The sequence below is a fragment of the Danio rerio genome, chromosome 23, assembly GCF_052040795.2.
Source record: "Danio rerio strain M-AB ecotype USA chromosome 23, GRCz13ab, whole genome shotgun sequence".
Lineage (NCBI taxonomy): Eukaryota > Metazoa > Chordata > Actinopteri > Cypriniformes > Danionidae > Danio > Danio rerio.
Window position 1 is genome coordinate 12454057 of NC_141043.1, and position 13292 is coordinate 12467348.

Consider the following 13292-nt stretch of genomic DNA (forward strand, 5'->3'; position numbering starts at 1 on the left):
AAGCACACACGTTTGTTGTTGTTGTGAGTGTACACAACAAAAAGTAGACACATAACAGATTCGATTGATGTATTGATCTTATCTGTACGATCAAAACTGAAAGTGTAATTTAAGTTTATTTCAGCAGTTTGACAACACCACAGGTCAAAACGCGTATACGCGGTCTTCGACCCCAGAGGGTTAAGAACAGACAGTAAATAAATATTCTGTGACTGAAGGCCATAGCTAAGAACAGGTTTTTTACAAATGTAATTCTGGAGTTGTGATGGGAGTAAACCCATTATTGATTTGTAAACAACGATATGCTAGTGCTTGAGCCTACGAAAGGTCAAAGCAGACCAACCTATGCGACAATTATCATTCTCATTTTTCTCATTAAGAACCAAAAGAAAGTGTATTATTAATTAAAATTCCAAGATATTTGTATTGGAACACCAATTCAATCTCTGAAACATGAGAAGTCATAATTAAACCTAGCTTTTGCTAAATTTTTTTGAATTTGAAAATAATATAAGTTTTTCTTTTATCAGCATTTAAACTAGTTTAGCATTTTTTATATTTTGATCAATGTTATTTTTATATATTGTAAAGAGAAGAGGCCCCAGTATTGAACCCTGTGGAACTCATTTAAGAAGTATATTTGTGAATGTAAGAAGCTCTTCCTCTTTCAGGATGTCCAGTGGAACACTATGTGCATAGTTGAAAATGAGGTTCAGAGTTACACAGTAGAAGGTAACAGCCATTGCTGATTTTAAGTGATCGTAAAACCTACTAAAACTGTAGTTCTGGATCAAATTGAAACCAGGATTTGTTCTGCCTATATTTGACTTTTCAGAGGAGAGTGGCAGAAAGATTCTGCATCTGGTTCTGACTGAGCCAGTTATCTTTGACTGTGTGGAGGGCTCCAGAGTCATCCTCAAATTCAGCACTTCTCTTGACATACTGCAAGTCACTGAGAAAGTGTACGGTCAGGGTAAAAACAAGGTGAGTGATGTGGCTGACATTACTTTAGATATCACTGATGTTTATCTCAAAGTGATCTGCCTGTACATGAAAATCAGGGTTGTGTGATATAATGAAAAGTAGAAATGTCAAGAACCTGTTCTTTTTCTAAACAAAGCCTTTCTGTACTTAATACAATATGAGTTTTTTGCTACCAGATACAGAGTTCCTAATGCAGAGTTCAGACTGCATGATTTTCAGAGTAGTGAAGTCACAGATGTCTTCACACTGCATGACTGTCTGGGGTAGTGTTTCATAGCTGATGTGTTTACACTGAAGGATGGATCAGCGACAGGGGGTTTTACACAGCATGACTTTGCGACAACTACATCTCGCAACCAAACACACACGAGAAGTGAGATCGAAACAACACAAGATCATGTAGTATATCTTTTGTTATTAACTACATAACGAGAAAGAAGCCTTTAGTGGGGTAGACAATTTATTTATTTTGCTTACCTGGGTTTTAAAGGGAATTTTACATTTACATTTAGTCATTTAGCAGACGCTTTTATCCAAAGCGACTTACAAATGAGGACAAGGAAGCAATTTACACAACTAAGAGCAACAATGAATTAGTGCTATAGGCAAGTTTCAGGTCTGTAAAGTCTAAGAAGGAAAGTATTAGTAGTATTAGTATTATTATTTTTTATTTTTTTATTTTTTTGGGTACAGTTAGTGTGATATTCAGAGAGGCAATTGCAGATTAGGAAGTGAAGTGGAGACTAAATAGTTGAGTTTTTAGTCGTTTCTTGAAAATATCGAGTGACTCTGCTGTTCTGATGCAGTTAGGGAGTTCATTCCACCAACTGAGCAGATTGAGCGTGAGCGAAAGTGATTTCTTCCCTCTTTGGGATGGAACCACGAGGCGACGTTCATTCACAGAACGCAAGTTTCTGGAGGGCACATAGATCTGCAGAAGTGAGAGCAGATAAGAAGGAGCAAGGCCAGAAGTCACTTTGTAGGCAAACATCAGAGCTTTGAATTTGATGCGAGCAGCAACTGGCAGCCAGTGCAAACGGCTAGCAGCGGAGTGACATGTGCTCGTTTAGGTTCATTGAAGACCACTCGTGCTGCTGCGTTCTGGAGCAGTTGAAGAGGCTTGATAGAGTTAGCTGGAAGCCCAGCTAGTAGAGAGTTGCAGTAATCCAGTTTGGAGAGAACAAGAGCTTGAACAAGGAGTTGAGCTGCATGTTCAGATAAGAAGGGTCGGATCTTTCTGATGTTATAGAGTGCGAATCTGCACGATCGAGCAGTTCTAGAAATGTGGTCAGAGAAGTTTAGTTGGTCATCAATCGTTACTCCAAGGCTTTTCACCATTTTGGATGCAGTAATGGTTGCCCCATCCATCTGGATTTAAAAGTTATGGTGTAGAGTCGAGTTGGCAGAAACTACAAGCATTTCCGTTTTTGCGAGGTTTAGCTGAAGATGATGATCTTTCATCCAGTGTGAAATATCCAACAGGCAGGCTGAGATGCGAGCTGGAACCGAGGGATCATCAGGATGAAAAGAGAGGTATAGCTGGGTATCATCAGCATAGCAGTGGTAGGAGAATCCATGTCTCTGGATGACTGGTCCTAGAGATGATGTGTAGATGGAGAAGAGAAGTGGCCCAAGAACAGAGCCTTGAGGTACCCCAGTGTTTAGATGCTGTAGGTTGGACACCTCTCCCCTCCAAGACACCCTGAATGACCTGTCAGAGAGGTAAGATCTGAACCATTGTATAACAGTGCCCGCAACGCCCAGTGACTCGAGCGTAGATAGCAGGATCTGGTGGTTGACAGTGTCAAAAGCAGCTGACAAGTCCAGCAAAATGAGGACAGAGACATGATTTTGAGTCTGCTTTAGCCAGTCTGAGATCCTCCACGACCGAGAGCAGGGCAGTCTCAGTTGAGTGGCCTTTCTTAAAGCCGGATTGCTTGTTGTCCATGAGATTGTTTTGAGTAAGAAAGTCCAGGACTTGATTGAACACTACTTTCTCCAGAATCTTGGCCATGAATGGAAGCAGGGATACTGGTCTGTAATTTTCAAGTAGCGTATGGTCCAGGTTGGGTTTCTTTTGCAGTGGGGTTACCCTAGCCTGCTTAAATGAAGTGGGGAATAAACCGGAGTCAAGAGATGTGTTAATTATGTGAGTCAGTGTTGGTATGACTGCAGGAGAGATGGCTTGCAAGAGATGAGAGGGAATGGGATCGAGTGGACAGGTGGTTGCGTGGCTAGATAGCACGAGTTTGGACACCTCAGACTCAGAGACCTGAGAAAAAGAGGTGAGTGTGTGTGGTGTTGGTGGTGTATCTTGCGTGTTTGCTTTAGGTGCAGCAAATTGAGCACTGATTTTTGCAGTTTTGGTGCAAAAGAATGTAGCAAAGTCATCAGTAGTAAGTGTGGAGGATGCGGGTGGAGGAGGAGGATAGAGGAGGGAGGAAAATGTTTTAAAAAGTAGGCGAGGATTAGTGGCATTGTTGATTTTCAGACGGTAATTTGTCTGCTTTGCAGAAGTAACCTCAACTGAGAAAGAGGACAGAAGAGTTTGGTATGTTAAGAGCTTTGCAGGATTTTTAGTTTTCCGCCAAATTCTCTCTGCAGCCCGAAGTTTTCAGCGATGCTCACGGAGAGCTTCCGAGAGCCAGGGTGCAGGAGGACTGGCACGGGCTGGCCTGGATGCAAGAGGACATAATCGGTCTAGACATGATGCTAGTGTGGAGCAGAGTGTATCAGTGGCACTGTTCGTATCAAGTGCAGAGAGTTTGCAAGATGGAGGAAAAGAGTCTGAAACAATGGTGGATAGTCTATTAGGTGAGAGAGATCGTAGGTTTCTGCGAAAGGTAATCAGTGTTGGAGTGTGTGGCGGCTCAGGAGTAATGTGGATGTTGAGAGACAGAAGGAAATAATCCAATATTTGTAGTGGAGTTACTATTGTTTGATCAGCGAAGCAGTGTCGTGTGTAAATAAGGTCTAGCTGATTACCTGATTTGTGGGCAGCAGAGGTAGGTGCTCTTTTTAGGTCAAAAGAGGCAAGCAGAGTCTGAAAGTCAGCAGCTTGCGGTTTCTTAACTTAAATGTTAGGCACCTAGCACCAACAAGGGAGTGTCAAAATTAGAAAAAGATGAGAGAAGAACATCCAGTTCATCTAAGAAGTGACCTAATTTACCTGGTGGGCGGTAGATGACAACCACATTTATGTAGAAGGGGTGGATAATGGAATTAACAAATATTTCTGTTTTTACTCGGTTGTGGTATATCTTGAATGACAGGTCAAACAGACACGGATGCTCTTGGCAAATTTACACGTTTTTCCTCCATTGCGTGGGTCAAATAGACATAAAGAAGCACTTTTAACTTCTCCTTCATCATCGCGCTGGCCTGCAAATATTCATATTAGTGGATGCTGCTCTCTCATTGGCTGTAGGTTAACACTGATGTTATTTTCAATCAACACATTTCACACAGCATGATTTTAAATCACCAACAGGTCCAGGGGCCTCATGTACAAAGTTTTGCGTTGAATTCATACTCAAACATTTACGCACATTTACAGTTTTGTCCGTACGCAGTAAAAAACTCAGATGTATGAAACACTGTGCACGCGGAACCCCACACATATTCTCTTTGTACATTCGAATTAATGTAAAACTGAGCGCATGTGCACGAGCGCAATGTCGGGGTTCTGCCACTCTGGTCTTGTAAATTTTTGTTTTGATGGCAGAATCAGGACACTGTTCTGTATGTTATGCTCGGCTTGAGTTTTTTCAGATCTAGCACTCATCTTCTCAGATTCATACAACTGAACTGGATTGGAGAGGTGTTATATTCAAATCATATTCATTATAAATCTATACATTAAAAATACCCTTAATTTTAGTACTGCTTCATTGAACCTGAACAGTATAATTAAATCCATGAATTTTTATTAGTATAGTAAAATACTAAACTTTTTTACTATAGAAAAAATATATATAATTTGCATTAGTATATATTTTTTCAAAGTGTGCTTTTAATGCTTTAAAAATAGTTTAAATCTTTGTAGACTAGAATATATATACTGTACATCATTTATTTAAAAAAAGGATGGCAATACATTATAGATTAATTTTATAAAAAAAAAATATAATAATAATCTTATTATTTAATTCAACTATAGGGGTGCGGCCAGTTAGGGGGATTCAAGACATTATGCCCAGGGACTTCGAAGTCTCTAATCTGGGCCTTTCTGTGGGAGACACAGATGTATTAGAGGAACACTTTGTTAGCAGGGCCGGCACGTCCATAGAGGTGACCTAGGCGGCCTAGAGCGGCAGTATAAAGAGGGCGGCGTCCGCAACACCTCCCTTACCACCCGCGTCCTCAGTGATGTCCGCGACACCTCCCTCACCACACGCGTCCTCAGTTAAATTTGCGCATAGGCGACAGAATAGACAAGGCGGTGTCAGCGACACCTCCATCAGCACCCGCTTGTCCTCAGTTATCTCAGCGCATAGGGCAGCAGAATAGATGTCTGTGACATCCGCGCGTCCTCAGTTATATCCGCGCATAGGGCAGCAGAATAGAGGTCTGCGACACCTGCGCTTCCTCAGTTATATCCATGCATAGGACAGCAAAATAGAGGTCTGCGACACCCGCGCATCCTCAGTTATATCCGCGCATAAGGCGGCAGAATAGAGGTCCGCGACTCCTCACTTCACTTTCATAACCGGTCACTTTCATTTTCACATTGGGGTTGAAGGCGGCGTGATCGTCCTCTGCCTAGAGCGGCAGTTCAGCTTGCTCCGGCCCTGTTTGTTAGGGGACCTCATAGCAGCACCTCTTCGCTCTTATCAAGGCAGTGCCAATGGCATTTAAGCTGCCCAATCGCCCACTCTACAACTGACCGAGTGCCTGCCACCTGGGAGACTCATTCCAACCATGCTGTTTGTGAGGATGGATTAATCATTGGTTGACCAAGGCCACCTTGCTACAATATTTGTTAAGCGCATATAAGAATCACATATTATTTGTACATTAATTGAATGGAAATGTTTCCGATTTACAGATGCAAATTTGTCTTCAGATAGTGCACTTATAGCAATGTGCATGCAGTTGATTGCTCCGATTATATTGGGAAAACTGGCAATCGCTGCAAATTGCGCTTTACTGTTTGGCTGGTCAACTGCATGGTATGGAAGCCTTATATACCTGCTTGACATCTGGATGATTCAGTCCCATACAGCTGCCATTGCATGGCTCAAAGATACTTTGTAGTATGCAATTTAACACAATTGCCTCAAGGAGTCGCCAATGGGAAAAAAAACAAACACACACAAGAAATACACGTACATGAAGACATGTACAGACATGAAGTTGGCGTTGACCAGCGCACATTCTCATGTTAATTTCATAGTTAGTAAATCCAAACGTGACCGTGAAATCTGTCGTAAGCAAAGTTCTTGTGTATACTCAGTGTTGATACTGGGTTGAGGCCCCAGATATTTAGGTTTCAGCATGGCAAGTAAAGAAGATACAGCGCAAATGTGCAGGTGAGGCCAAATCACAGCGCATTGCCTACAGTGTTTTAACATTCACTCAATGTAAATTCAGACCGACACAAAAACATAACAAAAGCCTTTTTATTGTTGGTGTTGTTGCAAAGATAGTCTAGATCAGTGGTCACTAACAGCCAGATTGAGGTCCGTGTCAAGAACCAGAACAGCGTCCCATACGGACGCAGACATACATCAGGTCTGTCTTCAATCACTCCTGGGATATTCACTTTGTTAACCCGCTGTCGGCAAAGAACAGTTTTCTTCTCGATGTACTGTTCCCGCTGAATTAAGAGAGTAGAGTCGAATGCAGGGCTCGAAATTAACCTTTTTGCTTGGTGGCACCGGTGCTCCTAACTTTAAAAATGTAGGCGCATCAGACAAAATTTTGTCGCACCCACCAATTATAAGCACCGTTACTACAAGTTTTATACAAACATATTTATTGCATTTGAAATCAACAGTAATCAAACCAACAAGCAAAAAAATATATATGCAAGTGTGAGCAAAATATGTCTCAACAAAATCCCGTTATCACAAGAACATAGATTTTTATAACATAACTGAGTGACCAAAAGATACACGGACCGCTCACCGGCCCTGCACGCACTACTTGACATCAATGAACCTGTTAACAATATAACTCTGCTGTTCTCACGGGTGCTGTCTGATATTGCACTGATGCTTTTGACATATACTGTACAGGGCTCGACAATAAGGACTGCCCGATGGCCCGGGGCCAGCGTGCGAGACACTCGGGCCAGTGTACAGAATGTTACTGGCCCGATCGGGCCAGTGCTGCCTTTTTGCCTACCAGATCGAGCCAGAGCTGCGTGCTGCGACTGTCTGTCAATTGTGTGCAAATACAATCTTACGGTGCTTTCACACATAGACGTTTGTTTCGGAATCTGTCTCGTTTCCCCCTTTAGCGCGGTTTGTTTGGCATATATCCAGCAGTTGCGCTCAGCGCTCGCTTCCGCGCCCGCATCCACGCCCGCATCCGCGCCCGCATCCACGCCCGCATCCGCGCCCGCGCCAAATCAATCAGTCCGAGATTGCCTGAATGTGACAGTCTCTGCCCTATTGAGCGGATCGATTGTAGTGAGAAAACAAAACAATGCAACGAACTAACCATCCAGGCTATGTCACAGTGTATTATGATTGTGTAATAGCCATATATACGGCTATATGACGAGAGAATGATGAGCAGGGCGAGATGTCATTTTTACCGGTAAATGCGAAAGTGAAAGCATGCTGAAATATTACCGAGAGCTGTTTATCCAGCCTGATCTCGGTTTATCCGTTAGGAAAATTGACCGAAGTTAATATCTGATCATTTTTCCATATTTTAATCATATAATATGTTGTGTTAGGCCAGTTTTTTTGTTAATTTCCGCTCTGACAGCTCGAAAGACAGATCAACATTGATCTTCGCAATCTGATGAAGTCTCGGTTCATATGCTATGTCTCTCTATAATGTAAGCCTAAAATGCAGAATTCTAGCCAACGTTTCTTTAATAGATTGATTAATTCAATAGATAGATTTTTACAAAACCTGACAATTGAAATGAGGCTCTGTATAAGAAAGTCTGACCTCTCTGATTTGTATTTGGTGACGATGTCTGTGGGTTGTTAAAATTAAAGTGCACATTTTCGCTTATAAAATATTCTATACACAACTGGTCAAAAGTTTGGGGTAAGTATGATTGTTATATATGTTAAACTAAGCTTCTTCTGCTCACCAAGGCTGCAATTATTTCATCATAAATACAAATTGTGAAATGTTGCACTATAAAATAACTGTTCAAAAGTAGTTTATCGTTTAATTTATTCATTTATTCCAGTGATTTTAAAGATGAAATTTCAGCTTCATTACTCCAGTCACATTATCCTTTAGAAATCACTAATATTAATTATTATTATATTTATTAATGGTAATAGTAATAAAAGCAATAATGTCTGGAGTAATCATTTTATTTGAAACTACATACAATAAGAAAGCAGTTATTTAAAATGTTGATGAATATTTAACAATTTAATTTTTTTTTACATTTAATAAATATAGCCTTGATTAACTGAATAATTTTCCTTAAACATTTTTTAAAAAATTACTGTAAATATATATACACTTGAAGCCAGAGTTATATTAGCCCCACTTTGTTGTTTTTTTTCTTTTTAAAATATTTCCTAAGTTTTGTTTAACAGAGCAAGGAAATGTTGATAGTATGTCTGATAATATTTTTTCCTCTGAATAATGTCTTATTTGTTTTATTTTGGCTAGAATGAAAGCAGTTTAAAAAATTTTATGAACCATTTTAAGGTCAAATTTATTAGCCCCTTAAGCTAATTGTTTTTCAGACTGTCTACAGAACAAACCATCGTTATACAATAACTTGCGTAATTACCATAGCCTGTCTAGTTAACCTAATTAACCTCGTTAAGCCTTTCACACACACACACACACGCACAGGCACACACACACGCACGCACGCACGCATGCATGCACACACACACAGTCAAATAGCTATTAATTTTTTTTTTTTTAGGTGGGGCCAGTGAAAATTTTGGCTGGGCAAGTAAAAATCAGAACCACTGGCCCGATCGGGCCAGTAGAAAAAATCCTTAGCATTGAACCCTGCTGTACCTTATTATATGCATACGTCATGTTAATAGCAATACCGGTCTTTTCATGAGTAGCGATATTACTTTACTCAGTGCAAGCCCGTTTGCGATGATGTACGTGGTGTTACATTTTACATAAAGCTGCCACACTCACGGCGGACAGCATCTGGTGATTATAAGTGCAGAGCTGCATTCTGCATTTTTGTGCACTCGCACAAATATATTTTGAGGTCACATAAATAAAATTTTGGCCGCAAAATAGTCGCAATTTTGAACCCTGGAATGCTCTCTTTGCTTAAGTTTCATTCACTACGATGGTGTTGATAAGTGAAACAGAGCTTTCTTGAATCATAATCAAATCATAAAGAAATCACAAATAAAAATGCTTTGTTGCATTTGTAGTACAAGCATAATGTAAACAGAAGTAATAACTAAAAATTATTGAGATGTGTTGACATAATTATCTGCATGATTTGTTGGGACTGATGTGTTGAGATGAAAAATAGAAAAAGGGGAAATTTTCTCTTTATTTACTAAAGCAATTTATATGAACATCCAATTTTCAAAATGTCCTACTTTTAATTAATGCGAGAACATGCAAGCTGTTGCATTGTCAGGTGTTTGCTATGCATTATTTTCTAAGCATAGCACAAACCTTACCGTACCGAAACCATGACCCTAAAACCGTGATACTGTACACACCGAACTGTAAGTAGATTGAACCGTTGCACCCCTAACTACTACTAAAGCATAATGTAACTATAGAAATAGTATTATCTTGAGTTGAGTTTTTATATTGTGTTGTTTTTCATAGCTTTATATATTTTTATATTTTTTTGGTTCAAAACTATGATGAATTGTTTGACAATGTTTTCTATTGTTTCTTGGATCTCATAATTTAAACAACTCTTCTGGAGAAGCTGTACAGCATTATGATTAAATCTGCTAAGGGGAATGAAACGGGTGTATTAAATGTATAATCATGTTTTTTTGTGAAGCTGTCAAAGCATAGCAATGTTTCCCTTATGCATTCCCTCTTGTTTTATGTCAGACATCTGTTAGGAAGACCTCTATTGTGAAAACCCCTGTTCACATCAACATCAGTTCACAGGAAAATTCACAGGTACCTTTAATCCTTTAAAGACTAGATTCTGTTTTGTGCATGAGTTTTTAAGGCGACTAAACTTTCAAAACCTTAAATGCCTATTATGTGTCATTGTTGTAGTGGAATTGCTATTTTCTTGGAAAGGAAAGTAAATTCACTCATTCGATTCAGTATGACTACTTTTTTTTTTCTTCAGATGAACATTAAAGGCAAAATATGCTAAAGTTATTCATTAAAATATCCAAAAACCACTAGAACATTTATGCATTTATTAATTTTCCTTCAGCTTAGTCTCTTATTTATCAGGGATCGCCACAGCGGAATGAACCGCCAAATTATAATTAAGATTTCTGGTCAATGGTGAATAAAAATGTCAGAAGTCAGCATCTCCTAGCATGTTGTATGTGCAATAAACATGCAAAGTGCAGATTTATAAACAAATTTCAAGAGGATCACATGCTATGATTGACCACTGCTGGTTTCGCATCATCAATCACTAACCAACCAATCAGACAAATCCAAATGCAAATGAAAAGTCTGCCTTCCTTACCTTTGTTATCCTCGTTTTTTTCTACAAAAGCCCCCATCCACTCCTTAAATCCATTAGCAGGGAGGTTCTTGAGACCTACCTGTTGCGTAAGGTTGCTATGCAAACCGGTGTAGTTTCAATGCAGCTTTATTATGAGAATGTTCAATCAGGCAGGGGTCAAATACCAGCATAAACAGTGTAGAAGACAATCCAGAAGTGAGATCCAATAACAGGCGAAAGGTTCAAGGCAGGCAGCAAAGGGTCAAAAACACAATAAACAGCAAACAAAGAGAAATGCTTACGTATTGACAGCAACAGCTAAACAATACTCAGCACATGTGTGTGGAAAAGAGGGGCATAAATAGTCCAAATCAGTGTGTGAGCAGCTTCAGCTGTGAGTGTGTAACCTGTCTGGACCTGGAACCGATTGTGTGTGTGTGTGGCATGACTGGGTGTTGTAGTCCATAACATGGCAGATTTGTAGTTAATGTGAGAATGAATGTTTACCAGCGATCTTTGGTGGTTAGATCGCTGGTAATCATGATACTACCTGAGCTCAGATTCCCCTCTCTCCCTTTTGTCTAAACGGAGAGAGCCCTGGGCTGATGGATCCTCAGAGCTCAGGGCTCTCTCTCCTGGGACAGCATGCCAAATACGCTTTTATTTATTTAAGCATTAGCTGAGTGTGAACTCTTGAAAAAATATAATACCAGTTGATTCAGACGATACACTGAAATGAAACAAGATGTCTGTGCAAGACACTTAAAATTATTTACAACATTATTAACTTTAATCCACAATCCTCAACAAGCAGTATTGAGTGTGTTCTTGCTGCACATCATTGGATTCGTTCTTCAGCAGTGACGTTTATATTGCACTGAACTAAACTGAACTTCAACTCTGAAAACTGGACTAAAGCAGTTTCACAGTACTGTACTAGAACTTCTATGTTAAGCTGCTTTGACACTATCTACTTTGAAAAAGCGCTATAGAAATAAAGATAAATTGAATTGAGTTTGTGACAAATATATGCATACAAAATTACCTTTGACCTAACTTTGTTCTTCTTAGCTTGCAGCTTTTTAGAATAAACACAAGTACCATTTTTAGTAACTAATGTAATGCATGTGTTTCTATGTTAAAAAAACAAACGGTGTCTGTTCTCAATCACACATACATCATTATGTGACTAGAAGTTTGCCAAGACTGTGTTTTAAAGATAATAATTCTGTGTAAAAAATGTTCAGTTCCTTGCACATACTGATAGATAATGTCAGGAGATTTAGGTTAGTTTCATTTATATATTAACAAGTTTTTAACTATCTGAACAAACAGGTTTTTGTCCCTGAAAGTCAGGTGTCCCCCCCTCATGTAGAGGATAAAGGGTCATCCTCAGTGAGGCACAGCAGCCAACGCCCAACACCAGTTACAAACAGTGTACCTCAACCGGTAAGACAGAATGCTGATTTAATGATTACAGAATAATTATTAATTAGGACACTTGTTGAACTGTTAGATTGATGCTTTGTGAGAGCTATGAGTTAATCACAGGTACTGTTTAATTGTCAAAGATGAATAGTGATCCCTCTAAAGCCATTCGTGAAACACACCTGCTGTCAGATTTTTACAGCTGTACTTTAGTTTATTCTCTGTTTGTTAACACCATCTGCCTGATGAAAATATCTGTTATCTAATTTGCTTCATAATGGCGTAATTATAAATATTCTTGTTTATTGGCACGTGTATACAGGCATGTTATTAAATTAGATGACCTATATAATTAACTGGTGAACGGTTGTTGACTTGAAGCTTGAAGCCTTTTATGGTGAAAAATGAGGCCAGTGACATGAGCTCTTTTAATGCTTTATAATTACATGTTAATGGAACCTTTTAGTGCTTAAATGTGTCTTGATCTTCAGAGCTCCAGTGTGCAAATCTTTTTCTTTCTTTTTTTCAGATGGTAACGCCTAAGATGAAGGTGTCTGAGTCTTGTACCTATATTACTGGTAGTGTGGGGCGTCAACAGGGGAGCAGTTCCTCCAGCTGTGTGCTCCCTGCATGTATGTCCATTAACATCTTCATGACTACTCAGTAAAATATCTGTTCATGGATATTTCCAAAGTAAGACTGATTAGTTAAAAAAAACAGGTTAATTCAGCAGTGTTGCTTTGAGATGCACAAATATTCGGCTGCAATTTTGGTTGAAAATATTTTTCAAATATAAAAAAAATAACTTTTTTGGCAAAATTGTAATGTTTTCAATATTGACTTGTTGTTTTTTAAACTTTTCAACTGCAATAGTAAAAAAAAAATATTTATTTTTTTTATTTTCTAGTATGATATTCAGGACAACAGTTCTCTTGCTTGTACATGATATTCTTCAAACATACAAAACATGTATTTATTCATTCATTTATTTTCCTTCGGCTTGGTCCCTTATCTGTCAGGGCTTGCCACTAGAATTGGGCGATGTTGACCAATTTGGCATCGTACAATGTCTAATATGAAACTTCACGAT

General features: G+C 39.2%; 1 protein-coding gene across 4 annotated transcripts in view; it reads left to right on the plus strand.

The window, feature by feature from the left end:
- sycp2 (synaptonemal complex protein 2) overlaps nt 1–13292 on the plus strand; it is a 61412-nt gene that overhangs the window by 15745 nt on the left and 32375 nt on the right. For all 4 annotated transcript variants that reach the window (XM_087306618.1, XM_087306620.1, XM_087306621.1 and 1 more), the window contains exons 14-18: nt 672–732; nt 836–984; nt 10192–10263; nt 12110–12223; nt 12732–12834. In XM_087306618.1, the coding sequence (XP_087162744.1) occupies nt 672–732; nt 836–984; nt 10192–10263; nt 12110–12223; nt 12732–12834 (499 nt within the window). The remainder of the gene's footprint in view (nt 1–671; nt 733–835; nt 985–10191; nt 10264–12109; nt 12224–12731; nt 12835–13292) is intronic.